Source organism: Penicillium griseofulvum (assembly GCF_001561935.1).
Source record: "Penicillium griseofulvum strain PG3 chromosome Unknown contig_91, whole genome shotgun sequence".
In the NCBI taxonomy this organism is placed as follows: Eukaryota; Fungi; Ascomycota; class Eurotiomycetes; order Eurotiales; family Aspergillaceae; genus Penicillium; species Penicillium griseofulvum.
Window position 1 is genome coordinate 405,220 of NW_024467450.1, and position 13,623 is coordinate 418,842.

A 13,623-nucleotide genomic window follows, 5' to 3' on the forward strand; every position below is an offset into this window, starting at 1 on the left:
TATGTCACGTGATCTATATATATAAAGACATGGCCATCGAAGTGGTCTCTTTCTCTAGCATGTGTCCGAATTTATTTTTCAGGCGGACACTCATGGGTGAAGTTCCTTTTTTCTTCTCATGTCATTTTGATCTTCAAGTTAGGAGGGCTAAGATAACGGACACAAAGCAAGTAGGCTGAACCGTAAACATTTTCATTTGAATTATTCATGTCTACCATATCTTTATTTACTCCTGTGGTACATAAAGGCATGCCTGTTTCAACATAGACAATGAACCCTCCATCTTGAGGATTTCAAATGGTTCAAGAGGAATCATCACCATCTCCGAGCCTGCCACTGTCCATGCCCATTGAAGCCACTTCGAGTCCAACCACCCACTATCCTCGGTAAGCCAATTGACTCCATCTCCGGATGCCAATGAGCTTGGCTGTCCTTCAATGGTATATTCTTGGAATTGACGAAGTGTTTCGCTAGCTTCACCCATTTCAGGGGATCTGGAAGAGTCAGAAGGCGGAGGGTATTGCTCGAGCAGGAAAGTAAACCACCGGCTAAGACGCGACGACAATCTTGGCCTTGCCTCCGGTGAGTTATACGTTGCAACTAGCAAGCAAATAACCATTGCAAACAGAGTCTGTGGGTCGGTCGAAATACTCGGGACAACCTGGCTCGACACTCCGAGAGCGTGCTGGAAGCATGTCTGCGCTGGCTCCTGCATTTCAGCCGGGAGAAGGCTGAAAAGCTCGCCTAATCTAAACAGCTCACCATTTTTAGTGACGAGTGACGGACGCTCCAGGATACGCACTCGGATCCGGGACATGACATCGTCTGAGAGGAGACCGGCCGGGACGCGTGACATTAGCTCATGTAGGAGAACCTTGGTATCCTCCCAACTTTCACCACGCTTGTGTTCCCTGCCACGTGAGATAGTCCAAGTAGCGATAACCAAGGCAGCTTGATCTAATGTGATTAGACCATTGCGGTAGATCTGGGAGTGAGTTTGGTTCAAGGTGGTTGGTTGCAAAGGCAGATGTTCCGCGCTAGCTTTCAGATTTGTGGCATGAGCCATGAGCTCAAAGCTAATCTGGCCAAGGGCAGCATAGATACTATGGCTGTTTCCATATCCCGGGGGAATGCGAATACAGTCCTCGGTGATCTGTAGCATTTTCCGCTCGCGTGCGTTCGATTCCATGACGGTCAATGCATTGAATAATGCCGGTGAGAAGATCGAGTGCTCCATCATAGTTTGGGGGGCCAGTAGTGGATAGAAAGGAGTGAAGATGTAATAGTGGTCCTCGATTTTCTTGGCAACCTGAGGGAACAGTTCCAGCTGGCGAGCCTTCGCTTCGCCGAGCGGGCTGTCCGGCTTCACGCCCAGATGGACAATGCGATAATCTGTTGGGTTTCCCGCAATGCAGAATCCATAGTTTATCAATACTAGGTTATAATTAGTTTCCGTGAGGGCTCAGACGTTCAAGAAGATTGAATATCAGATCATTGCAAACGCGATACGTACATTGTTCATTATTACGAGGGCCATAGTTGTTGGAAATCTCTTGGCCTGCTGAGTGATCTTCAAGCACAAGAAGACCAATATCCTTATCGCCCGCTCGCCACTCAACCTTGGCCATTGGTCGATGGTTTGGAAGATCAATGAGCGGAAGCAGCGCAGAGACTCCATCCTCTGGAAGATCATCGGGCTCAACAGCCCCAGATAAGACTTTTGATGAGAATGCTCGGGAAGTAATGATAGTTGAAGCCCAGAGATACAGCTCCCTGCATACAAATTAGCATAATGTTTCCTCGGGCTGCGTAAAAGGGACAGGCGATAGCAATCTCCCATACTCACCATGTATACTGCTCACAATTCGGGAATTCGATTGCATCCAACTTAAGATAGCCCGAATCATACCTCTCCTCCCATATCTTAATCCTCTCAACGGCAGCCTCGGGAATCCCAGTACCCTGAATCCAATCTACATCCTCCTCACCAAAGAACAAAGGAGTGGTCAATTGACCCGGCTGAGGCAGGGTACGAAGATAAGGATACCAGAATCCTTCAGGCCCCCGTAGATACTGGCCCATGAGGAAAAAAGCAAAAGTCTCCTCCGGGCCGACCTCGTCGATCCATGTCCGCGGGAGGTCAATGCCGTGTTTAGGGAATGAGCCCCGTGGTGACTCGTAGCCAACGGCATTGAACCAGGACATTGACACATTGATTGGAGTGTTAATCACCCGGGTCTCTTTCGGGATTGGTTCTGGCCAGTCTGCTTTCACTTGCAAGTGCACGCCGCGAGAGGCATCTTGTGCGATTCGCACGCTCTTATCGATCATACCACCATGCTGGATGAACCAGTTCACTAGGTCTGTGTGGCCTTCTAGCTTTGGATCGACTTGTCTGTTTTGTTTGTGTTAGATATGTTTTAATATTCTTGGTTTGCAAAATGCCCTGGGAATGACGTATCTCCAGAGTGCACTTACTCCGAGGTAGCTGCCATTTTCGAAGCAAATCGATAGATTTTATTTGATCGATCTATTTTTTTCTTCCCTCACAAATAGTATAGTTCGTCAACACTGTTATCCAAGAATGACCTTGGTGTGGTCAAAGGAAAGAATTGATGCGGGATGGTGGGGGCCCGCTTTTTTTTTCTCCCTGTAAGATCATCTTTTTTACGCAGTAGGAATGATATATGAGTCTATGAGATAATATACTCTCTGATCAGTTCGCAATTGCTCAAACTAAATCAATTCGCTTCTCCAGACTTCAACTATCGTACACAGGCAAATGCCAACAATCAAAAGCCATCGACTCGTAAGTCGATTCCCGGTGGCATGCGATACATGCAAGGACAATAAAACATCAGATCAGAAAACTCTCCATGCAGAAATTGAGGATCATGAATGCAGAACCCCATAGCTACTCCATCGATGGAAAGTGTATATACAAACGCCATGCCACAACGGCGACTCGCGTAAAACCCCCATTTCTCCTGGCGGGATATACCATCATGGCCACGCAATCAAATGCAAAGAGTGCAAGTTTAGTTCGAGGTCGAGGACTTGCGGCCAGGGACCACAATTTCCACCAATCCATCATCCTCACCATCGCTACTGTCGTTTTGCTCGTCATCATAATGAGAGCTCACGGCCCGGGTTCGGCGGAAGTTGTTGTATCGGCCGGGCCCCGAGAGGTTGGAGTAACCAAGAGATTCATTGATTATGGCCTCATCCTCATCGTCGGAGTCCATCATGCCAATGCCACTTGGTCCTACCATCTCACCCATCTCGTCGTCGTCATCCTCGACTTCGAGGGGGACACGAACCTGGCGCCTCACGGATTCGGCGTGGCCATCGCTTTCATCTTCAGATGAGTTGGTCGACAGCGAGTCTGGAGGGCTGAATCCCGATTCTGGGAAGGTAGGTGAGTGTTTGGCGTTGGCTGAACCAAAGTCACTATTAGGGAACGCAGAGTTCCCTCCCTCGGCATCATCATCGATCCCTGCAATTACGAATGGGTTGCTCGGCCAGTCTGACTCTCGGTCCCCATTTTCTTCGGCCCCTCTGTCTTCCCCGTCGCCTTCATCGTTTTCTGATGATTGTTGCTTTTGGGCGGCAAGGCGCGCGGCTAGTTGACGGCGTGCTCGGGATGGACCGAGGCTCAATGGAGCAGGTGGCGGAGGTAAAATAGGAATAGGTTGACTGGCTGAGCTTGTCAACACCTATTAGAAAGTCATGTTAGTAAAGATACAATACATTAGACAGCCCATGACCATAAAGGAAAATGGAACAATGCAGGAACAAGGGAAAAGATAATGGGAGAGGCAGGGGGTCGGTTTAAGACTCATGCCCCATCATGTCGATCGGGAAGAGATCACCTACATTGTCAGTGTCTCCTTGATCAGCATTCCCGGAGTCTCTATCGTCCTGGTCCTCCATTTCTTCGTCCTCGTCATCATCGCTTGAACTGGCAAAGCCACTCAGAAGGGAGGTGCCACCTCCACCGAATGCTCCACCGGAAACACTTCCTTGGCTGAGGTCAAAGCTCTGGAAGTTTGAGCCACCGATTCCTCCATTCAGCCCTGCGTCCGACAGAGCATTGGAATTTGAGAAGCCTTGGCCAGAGTTGGTGTTGTTAAGGCTAGTCTGACGAGACCCAGACATATCAGGACGAACGCCGCCTAGGATGGCATTGTCCCGCTCGCGAGTCTCTGACAAAGTCTGTTCGACGTACTCAATCCAGTCAGGATTCAACACGCTCTCCATAACGGCCCGTGACAGCAACTCTGGCGGATGACGCTCGCTGAACTTAACGACTTCCTCCGCAACAAGAGTAAGGTGGCCCATGTATCCGAGGCGGATTTGTTTAGTCCGTTGGGTTTCATCGCTGCGCTTCTGTCCTTCAACAATCGCGGTGGTGATCTGTCCGACGTCAAATACATTGACTGCAAGTGCCCGGTTGTAGCCGCGCTCCATGGGGCCATTGAAGACTTGTTGGATCACATCGTAAACAACATTGTGAAGGAAGTTATTCCATGGGAAACGGAAAAAGAAGCCCTATCAATGGTTAGCATAGGTGTCGGGCCTTTTCTAAGAGAAATACTAACCAGAATTGTTGGGACCACTTTGTTCTCCACAAACTGGATCTTCAAGTAATCACCGACGACAGGTCGCCCGTCAGTATCGAGTTGGATGTATTGTTCCGCCGAATCCTCATCGCCTCCATCATTCATAATGCTTGATTCCTCGGCCTGTGCAGTAACACTAGGTGTTTCTTCCGATTGATCGGCAGGAGGCGGATTCGACTCCGATCCCTGTTCCTTCGAGAAAAGAGGGGCAGGCACATCTTGAGGGGGAGAAGCCACGGGCTCTTGGCTGTTCTTTTCGGACTTTTGCTGCTCGTCTTGTGGTTCATTTTCAAGCTTCATACTGCCAACTTGGTCAGGGAGACCAATAGTAGGCGACGCGGGGTCAATGGCTGCGGTGGAAGTCTGAGATGGATTTGTGGTTTCGTCGGGAGACATCGGCTTTTCTGCTGTGGTATCTGATGAAGGAATCTCACTGGCCGTTTCCGTTAACTGCGGGTTTGCACTAGGCGTTGTGTCGGCACCAGCTTTTGCGCCCACTAAAACACCAGATGCACCAACATCTTCAAACCCTTCTTCTTCGCCAGCGCGTGGCGCTTCTGTGGGTTTGGTATCTTCCGGTGATCCAGAATCAAAGGCTGAATCGTTTGCAAAATCGGCCGTGGTATCATTACAATCAATCCCGGAATTCTCGTCTTGGTGCGGATTGAAAACCCCTTCACGGATCAACCGCTCACGTTCCTCATCTCTCTGTTTGACGTACTCATCACTGCCTGGCTCATTCAGAAGACCCATATTACTGCAATGAAGCAGCTCTGCCATCAATTCACATGTCTTGAATCGGTCGAAACCAAGAGGCTCAATCTGGCCACCCCATGCGGAGCTCAACTTTCCTCGCTCAACAGTCTTGAGCTTGTTTCCATCATGGATAGTGTGTTGGGAACTCTGAATGAGAGCCATGAACTGCGGAATATGTTTGGCGAAGAGACGCAGCAACGTTCCAAGATAGATTGGGTCATAAGTGGTGAGCATGGTATCAGGTCCGCCAAGGGACTCAGGATCATAGTCCGAATTGTTCTTGCGAATTACCTCGATTACAATACCCACGCCCACGGTCAGGGGGTTACCACCCATGAGCATGGCATCGATGAGCTGCTGTACGCACTGGGTCGAGACAAGCTGACGTGTCAAGCTGTTAGGGCCAATACATGACTGGTCATTCGGGCTTGCATTTGCAGATATAGTGATGATCGCTTTCAGGAAGTCACCTGCTGAGGTTTGAACGGATGCCGGGCCATCGGGCGACAAGAAACACAGGAGATTGGGGATTAGGTCCTGAGATTTGAGCCAGTCGACGGTACCCTGGCCACCCTCTGCCTTTTCGAGGCTGATGATTTTCAGGAGGAGATCCATGACCATCGGGTTATCAACATGCTGCAACAATGCTGGGACAATTCCATCGAGAGTCTTAAGGAACTCCAGCATCTCCTCAGTCTTTTTATCAAGCAAAGTCTCGTTTACCTTGGTGAAGTAGCTTGCCTGCAATGAATCGAGAGGCGGTGATCGTCGCAGGAAGTCCCAAAAGTCTCGCAGGTACGAAGGGTTGGCCATCATAGATTCGAGGATGGACCAGGTCTCGGATGACAGAATCTCACAAGCGATATAGGCATGCTTCAAACGATTCTTCTCAACTTTGTCCAGGTCATCCGGGTCAAGAATATCCTTCAGCGGATCCCCTTCCTTCTCCTCGTCTGTGTCTGTCTGGTCCACAGAAGCGGCAGCATCCTTGTCCTTCTTTGAGGCATCTTTCACATCATCTTCATCGTTCTCTTCGTCATCACTCACCAAGCTTGGTGCAGTGACATAGTCCATAAGCCGTTTCAAGACATGATCCTCGCGCAGATATTCAATGAGTTTCGTATTAAGCTGTTTCAATTCTTGAATAATTTCGGGCTCATCTAGGAGTTCTTCAAGGGTGATATCGGGTTTGTCGAGTAGTGTATCGATGGTGGAGATATTCGCGTATCCCCCAAAGCGCCAAAACATGATGGAGTATATAACCGAGGGAAATGATTCATAAAATGGATTCGTTTCGTTCGTCTCCGAGATGTCGTAACGGAGCAGTCTATGGTACAAGGGTTGGTTGAAATATCGGGTTCCCAGGAGAGATTGCGCGACAGGCCAATACACCGGCAAGCCAAGCGTGGTGTCCACACACAGAGACCAGGTCGCGCAGGTCGGGTGGGGTAGGCTGGACCGTCACGGTCGATAAATGACTAGAACTAGAGACGTAAATGGATTGAAAATTGATGCGATCTTGCGCTGTGTGAATAGATGATGTATTAGCAATCAGGTTTACACGCTTGCATTGACCAGCAATCCCGATGATGTGTTCCCGTGAAGCAGGCCGCCTCCACCGAGTTGGTGCGACGGAGTTGAAGGATCTACTCAGGGGGATTTGTAGGAGCTGCTAAACCAGGAGACAGGACTCTAGATAGATCGTACCTTCAATGTCGAGGGAATGACGAAGAAAGAGAGAAATCTGGACCTCCCTGTGGGTTTGGGGAGGGGAAGATGAAGAAATGGCGAGTGGAGTTAGGAGAGTCAAAATGAGCAGACTCGAGGGTACACACGCACACAGATGGTAATGGTGACTCAACACCTGTCCATCGAGGAAGCAGTTGAAGGGAGAAGAAAGAGAGGTGAGGTTCCGCTTCGGGGAAGCTGTGCTGATTACCGATCCCTGATGGCCACGAGCCCTGTAGCAGGGGCGGAAACACGTATGTAATCACCGCGGGGATAAAACTTCCAGATAAGAATGAACTACAAGATCCCTGAATTGTATATAGGACTTTGATGAGAATTGTTTATCATATCTTTTTCTTTTGACTTATCTATTACTGGGCTTTAAAAATTCCAAATTTCCATTTCATCTCATCATGGGGTCAGCTGCATCCATCAAGATGACGGTGGGTACTGTGTACTGGGTACAACCCTTCCCCGCCAGATTTGTGTGCTAAAAGAGAGTATTCAACACATTCAGTGTTCTGTCCCACATAGCCCAACTTAACTACCACGGCGAATACAAGGATATCAGCAGATAGTATATCATCTAGTAATTGTGCTCCATCACTTCAAATGTTTTGTAGAATCCCATAGCATATACCCACTAACATGAAACATTCAATGGATGAACAGACGCAATATGGTATAAAAACCATATGAACTGAAACTTCGAATGTACTTTGCGATCACGTGTATATTTCAGCCTCAGGCATAACATGGTTTTCTATATACAACATAGTTCGAGCTCGTATCCTTTTCCAATACAACAGTTTTCCTATACTTTTTTAATAAATTTGTAGGGGCCCTATTGCTTTCTCCTTCTCAGAAAGGCCCCTTGCAGGCATCTTCACAGCCTAGCTTGCCTTGATCTTGATATATGGCTCCAAGGTTATTGACACTATCCGATGTTGGTTGGTATCTCGGGTCTGAGCGCATTTTCCTTTGGGGCTAGCGCCTATTTATACATCTACTCGGCAGAGCTATCTCACTTTTGTCTTAACCCGTCGTAAAATAGGTACTCGTCGAATTCATCAGGTAAAATCATATATCATAGCATCTTCGAGGGACCAAAAATGATTCACAATTCCACTAATAGTCGCATCAATACCATTGAATGCATCTCAGCTATAATGTTTATCAATATTCGTATTGACTGTAGTTGATGTGACATTCATGCGCACAGCACATAGCTATCATTAATCAATAACTAACCTCTATTTGTGGAATAAGAGAGAGCCATTAATATTCACATCCGGAAACTCGGTCAGATATCGCTACAAGATAATAAGTACACTTCTGATCCTCTTATCATTTCCTTATGTCACTGTACGCTCAGATGATTCAGTTTTAGATTGATCACTCATTCACATTCTGTATGTCAGCAGAACCTTGCAGACAGGACGATTGTAATAGATTGGAGATGATCTCAATTTATCACCTCAGACACACTCGTATCAACATCAACTAAGTTGCACTAGCAATCTAACAATATTCGACATTGACTCCTAGTGTGATAGACTATACCATTTACTACCAGGCAACGTCATACTCGTCTACTCTATCGGGTGCCCTTCCATCCTTGGAACTGTAGTCGATATTTTGTTAGTCATTCATTCGCCGGTTCATTTGCCGGTTCATTCGCCGGACGAGTCATTCAATCCAAGGTTCATTCACCGAACGACTGTTTATGCTACGGAGTAGAGTACGGAGTACCTAATCTTTAATGTTGGCGCCACACCCGCAACCGTTCGCCTAGCTCAAAACTGATTTCCCAATCACTGCCCTGAAATAAATGGACATTACGCAACTTGGGTCGGGTCATCAGTTTAGATAATTTCGATTGGTTTCATTTGGTCCATGGATTAACTTGCTTTTGTTTCAGGTTGAACCCGTATAGCCTTATGTCTCAGCCGATCTGCAGATCAATCCTCGAGTGGGTTTGATGGTTACTATCGATGCAATACTAGAGCTTACTCGACCCTTCGCTTATCACCCCATACCCTAGGTAAAGCCACGCGAAAGGAGATTGGGGCCGCATGGGCTAAAGTTAAAACTAGATTAAATCGAAATGAAGATAAAACTCAATTTCTATTAAGATCATTTGAAGTTGAGAATTAAGTATCAAAAGAACTACAATATATAAGACAAAAGCTTCCGAACTCTGAACCACGCTTATATTTAGACGGTATTTTATTAGTTCATAATTGACGACATCCCAGAAGCTATCCTACAGTTGAGATATTGATTTCCGTTGCACCTTCCAAGGTGGGTATAAAAACGGTAAACTTAGGGTTTGGCCCGGGGCCCCGAGGGGACTTGGCCATGTGTTCAAGCCGGGAAGCCGTCTCCGGTAGGCGCTATAATTCACCGAACAATTTCCAGTCCAAGTGGGGCTCAACATTCGAAATCATATATGAGTTTGTCTGCTTGAAACGTCAGCATGGACTGAGTTTAAGACACAACGAACGATATTACGTCTTTGAGGGTGTTCTGTGGATAATAATAAAGAGCCCCTATAGTAATGAGTTGAATTGCAGTTTCATTTTGATTCCAACGATCGACGGCTAAATTACACGTAGGAATAGGTTAAACTTATAAGAGAGCAGCATGCCGCATGTAGCATTATCAGCACCCAACTACCTTCGTTCTTTCTTTCTAGCTCTTACAGCTCTTGCGTTCCATCATGTTCGCCAGACTTTCACTCTTTTCTCTTCTTGCCTCGTCGCTGGCCGCCGGGCTATCCTACGACAACGTTGACAAGGCCGCCACTCCCCGAGCCAAGGAACTCCTCAAATATGTCCAGTCTCAGTACGGCTCGCACTACATTTCCGGCCAGCAGGATCTGGCCAGTCTAGAATGGGTAAAGCAGAATATCGGCGCTACCCCAGCCATTCTGGGCACCGACCTCATGTATTACTCTCCCTCTGCCGTTGCCCACGGAGGCAAGAGTAAGACCGTCGAGGAGGCCATCAGTTTCGATAAGCAAGGTGGTATCAATGCCCTTGTCTGGCATTGGTACGCTCCTAACTGCTTGCTCGAAACCGAGAAGCAGCCATGGTACAGAGGCTTCTACACCGAGGCAACCTGTTTCGATGTGGCCAACGCCGTTGATCACCGCTCGAACAAAACCGACTACAGACTGTTGATTCGGGATATCGATGCTATTGCGGTCCAGCTCAAGCGTTTGTCTGATGCAAACGTCCCGGTTCTCTTCCGTCCGCTTCACGAGCCGGAGGGTGGATGGTTCTGGTGGGGTGCTAAAGGCCCAGCTCCTTTCAAGAAGCTGTGGGCTATCATCTACGACCGCATCACTCGCGTGCACAATATTCACAACATTGTCTGGGTCTGCAACACCGCCGATCCCAAATGGTACCCTGGAAATGACAAGTGCGATATTGCCACTGTTGACCACTATGCCCAGGCTGGTGACCATGGTGTCCTCGAGGATAAATTCCACGGGCTGCAAAATGTCACAAAGGGCGAGAGAGTCCTTGCGCTGGCGGAAGTTGGATCGATCCCCGACCCGGAGCTTCAGGCTAAGAAGCACGTTCCCTGGGCCTACTGGATGGCCTGGAACGACGAGTTCATCAAGGATGGAAAGCACAACTCCAAGAAATTCCTGCAGGATACCTTCAACAACAAGCGCGTCGTTGCCATTAATGGTACCAAAACGCTGAAGAACTGAAGTGGGATTGAAGCTTAGTCAGGGAGCCACAGATCTGTGATCTCTAGCAATGTTTTGCTAGGCTCTCTACTATCAGTTGGATGTTGATTCATGTTCTTTTCACTTGTGTTTGTGCGAGGCTCTGTTCAATCGTAGCCTTGGATGTCCATTCTTTTGTTTCCAATCTTCTTATTACTACACGCGGACAACCTGCTTGGCTCTTTGTCCCGTGTTGACCCATTTTACCTATTGCTGTGGTGTCTCCTGTGAAACTACATGTGGCAGGCTTTCCACCTTAGGTACCCTAAAGAGATAGTCCGTCCCTTTACAATCCACTTATCTCTCTCTTTCCCTGCTTCCTTTCCGAAGAGTAAATTAGTTTGATACATGTGAGTTAGTAGGATAGGTAAGTTTCTAATTCAGGCCATGAATACACCCATAGCTTAATGCTATCAGCAATTGTCACCGTCGGTTCAACGTACGCCAATCATACCTTTTACAACGCGAGACCTAAATAAGTCAGCCAGGCTATATATAGAATATAAAGGATCTGACATTCCTATCATTATCTGGCTTTTAGTATCAATGTTCAGGGCTCTCTCCTGCTAAATAAATGTTTTTATTTCCCCAAAATATTAAATGGCAGCCTGGGACAAGTACGGAGTTCTCGTCAGATAGCATAACAACTAAAGTACATTTTTGGCTAAGTAAATGTAGCGGTCACCGTGTGTTTACATTCTGTGTTTATTTTTCGCCTCCAAATACATAGTTTAGAATACCTTACATTAATGCGGAACAGCAGAGTGAAATAATCTCCATAGGTGCATATCACGGTGGGTTACCATGTGGCCTGGATCTCCAGGGATACAACTATAGTGGCTTTGCAGGGAGGCTTTTTGTGGAATTCATGACGTCCGATGAATGATAGTACCGGCGAATAGCTGCGCAGTACGGTATATCTCGTCTCGTTTGGATGAATACGTTGACTGATGGGTCTTGGTTTTCGGGCAAAGCGCCCTTAAGTAACGCAAGGGGTGCTTCACCGAGTCCAGAAGTCTTCTCTCCCATTATCAGGCCCCGAAGCAGGTAGCGCGAATTGCAACACTCTTTATGCCGTCGGGTGAACACCCATTCGCTAGTCTATACAGGCTAACTTCGGCCCTAGCTTGAAGCTTCTACTCACCTATGGACGGGTATCTGGGCGACATCGGCGTACTGCCTCTTGGATCTATGTCCACACTCAGATTGGGTGTAAGTTTCTCAAGCTGTCGAATCGACTATAGGCGATGACTTTTTTCCCTTTTTTTGGTTGTTTTTTTACCAACGACAACAATGCTTTTGCTTTGGCGTCATTGGAAACCGCGAGTCGTTTTTGAGCTTCACCAGGAAGTTGGCCAATTTGACATGCTATAGGATCGGACCCGAGCACTCGAAAAGATATCGATATCAGCTCAGGTGGCACCTCGGGTGCATCTGGGCGGCCCCTGGGCACCTGTGCCCGGCCCCAGCACAGGGCTGAGTACAGGTCCACTGGTGGGCGGGCGCCCGATCAGTGAGCTTATGTAAGCTCCCGAGGTCGGCTCTACAGCGGCAAGGCTCGAGGACCAAAACGGAAAGGGAAAGCAAAGTGACACAAGGACATCCAACCTACAATATACGATATAGCTACTTTTGAAATAATTTAAGTCTTCCCTTTATTCTATACTGCCCAGCTTTTACCAGAAGTGCTCTGTTCAGCTATTGGTTAATCACCCTCTCGGCCACCGATTGCCGTTTTATTGAGCACTGGCCACGCGTGGTCTGGAATCGCTCCCAAGTCTGCCTATTTGCCCTCACCTTCACCTTTCAATAATAAACTCCCAACTCAACCACCATCATGAACCGACTATTTGGCACAAAGAGTACAGGCCCCAAGCCGACTCTTGAAAGCGCTATTACCAATGTAGGCTGCCCGCACAAGCCTGATCCCGATCCGCCCCTCAAGGTACCCCACTAACCATACAACAAACAGGTCGACACTCGAGTTTCCAGCATAGATGTCAAGCTAGCAGCCCTCAACTCCGAACTCTCCACATATCAGGCCAAGATCGCCAAGATGCGCGACGGGCCCGGCAAAAATGCCCTCCGACAGAAAGCGCTCAAAGTCCTTCAGCGACGAAAACAATACGAGGCGCAGCGGGACCAACTCTCACAACAATCATGGAACATGGAACAGGCAGGCATGATGCAGGATAATTTGAAGAATGTTATGACGACGGTGGATGCGATGAAGACCACGACCAAGGAACTCAAGAAGCAGTATGGCAAGGTCGACATCGATAAGATCGAGCAGATGCAGGATGAGATGGCGGATCTGATGGAGGTCGGGAATGAGATTCAAGAAAGTATCTCTCGGGCGTATGATGTCCCGGAGGATGTCGATGAAGCCGAGTTGGACGCAGAGCTTGAGGCGCTTGGCGAAGAATCCATGTTTGAGAGCAGCATGGGCGAGAGTGCCATGCCGAGCTTCTTACAGGATGAGGTGGCTCCCCCGCAGTTCATTGATGATCCACCTGAGAGCCATAAGGTCAAGGAGGCCGCAGGCGGACTTGGATAAGACTAATGATAAAGCGTGCTTTTGTTTAGCGGCAACTGGGTGTTCTTCTGTGTCAGGGCACAGGCAGCGGAGTTGATTGGGTGTTTATTTTAACTTGCAATAAGCTACGCTCATATCGTATTTGAAGCTCTCTTTCCATTCATGGCATATCATATCAATTAGCATATGCATCATTAAGCTCCGTAGATCCGTTTTCACTGTAGCCAGGGACATGCGTG

The 13,623-nt window shown here is 47.9% G+C and overlaps 4 protein-coding genes across 4 annotated transcripts; 2 read left to right on the forward strand and 2 right to left on the reverse strand.

Moving 5' to 3' along the window:
• Window positions 1-226: 226 nt before the first annotated feature.
• On the reverse strand, window positions 227-2,495 carry PGRI_064680 (SET domain protein; the record flags this gene model as incomplete). Its single annotated transcript, XM_040794182.1, has 4 exons — window positions 227-1,434; window positions 1,514-1,773; window positions 1,847-2,395; window positions 2,479-2,495. The coding sequence occupies 4 exons, from the start codon at window positions 2,493-2,495 to the stop codon at window positions 227-229; spliced, it is 2,034 nt and encodes a 677-aa protein (XP_040649432.1).
• A 543-nt stretch (window positions 2,496-3,038) lies between these two features.
• Window positions 3,039-6,626, reverse strand: PGRI_064690 (SIT4 phosphatase-associated protein family; the record flags this gene model as incomplete). Its single annotated transcript, XM_040794183.1, has 3 exons — window positions 3,039-3,716; window positions 3,877-4,551; window positions 4,602-6,626. 3 exons carry the CDS (start codon window positions 6,624-6,626, stop codon window positions 3,039-3,041), a joined length of 3,378 nt encoding a protein of 1,125 aa, XP_040649433.1.
• A 3,202-nt stretch (window positions 6,627-9,828) lies between these two features.
• Window positions 9,829-10,830, forward strand: PGRI_064700 (Endoglucanase H/Glycosyl hydrolase family 26; the record flags this gene model as incomplete). The annotated part of the gene is made up of 1 exon (XM_040794184.1): window positions 9,829-10,830. One exon carries the CDS (start codon window positions 9,829-9,831, stop codon window positions 10,828-10,830), a length of 1,002 nt encoding a protein of 333 aa, XP_040649434.1.
• A 1,855-nt stretch (window positions 10,831-12,685) lies between these two features.
• On the forward strand, window positions 12,686-13,405 carry PGRI_064710 (putative SNF7 family protein (Cta1); the record flags this gene model as incomplete). Its single annotated transcript, XM_040794185.1, has 2 exons — window positions 12,686-12,751; window positions 12,821-13,405. 2 exons carry the CDS (start codon window positions 12,686-12,688, stop codon window positions 13,403-13,405), a joined length of 651 nt encoding a protein of 216 aa, XP_040649435.1.
• Between the last annotated feature and the right edge of the window lie 218 nt (window positions 13,406-13,623).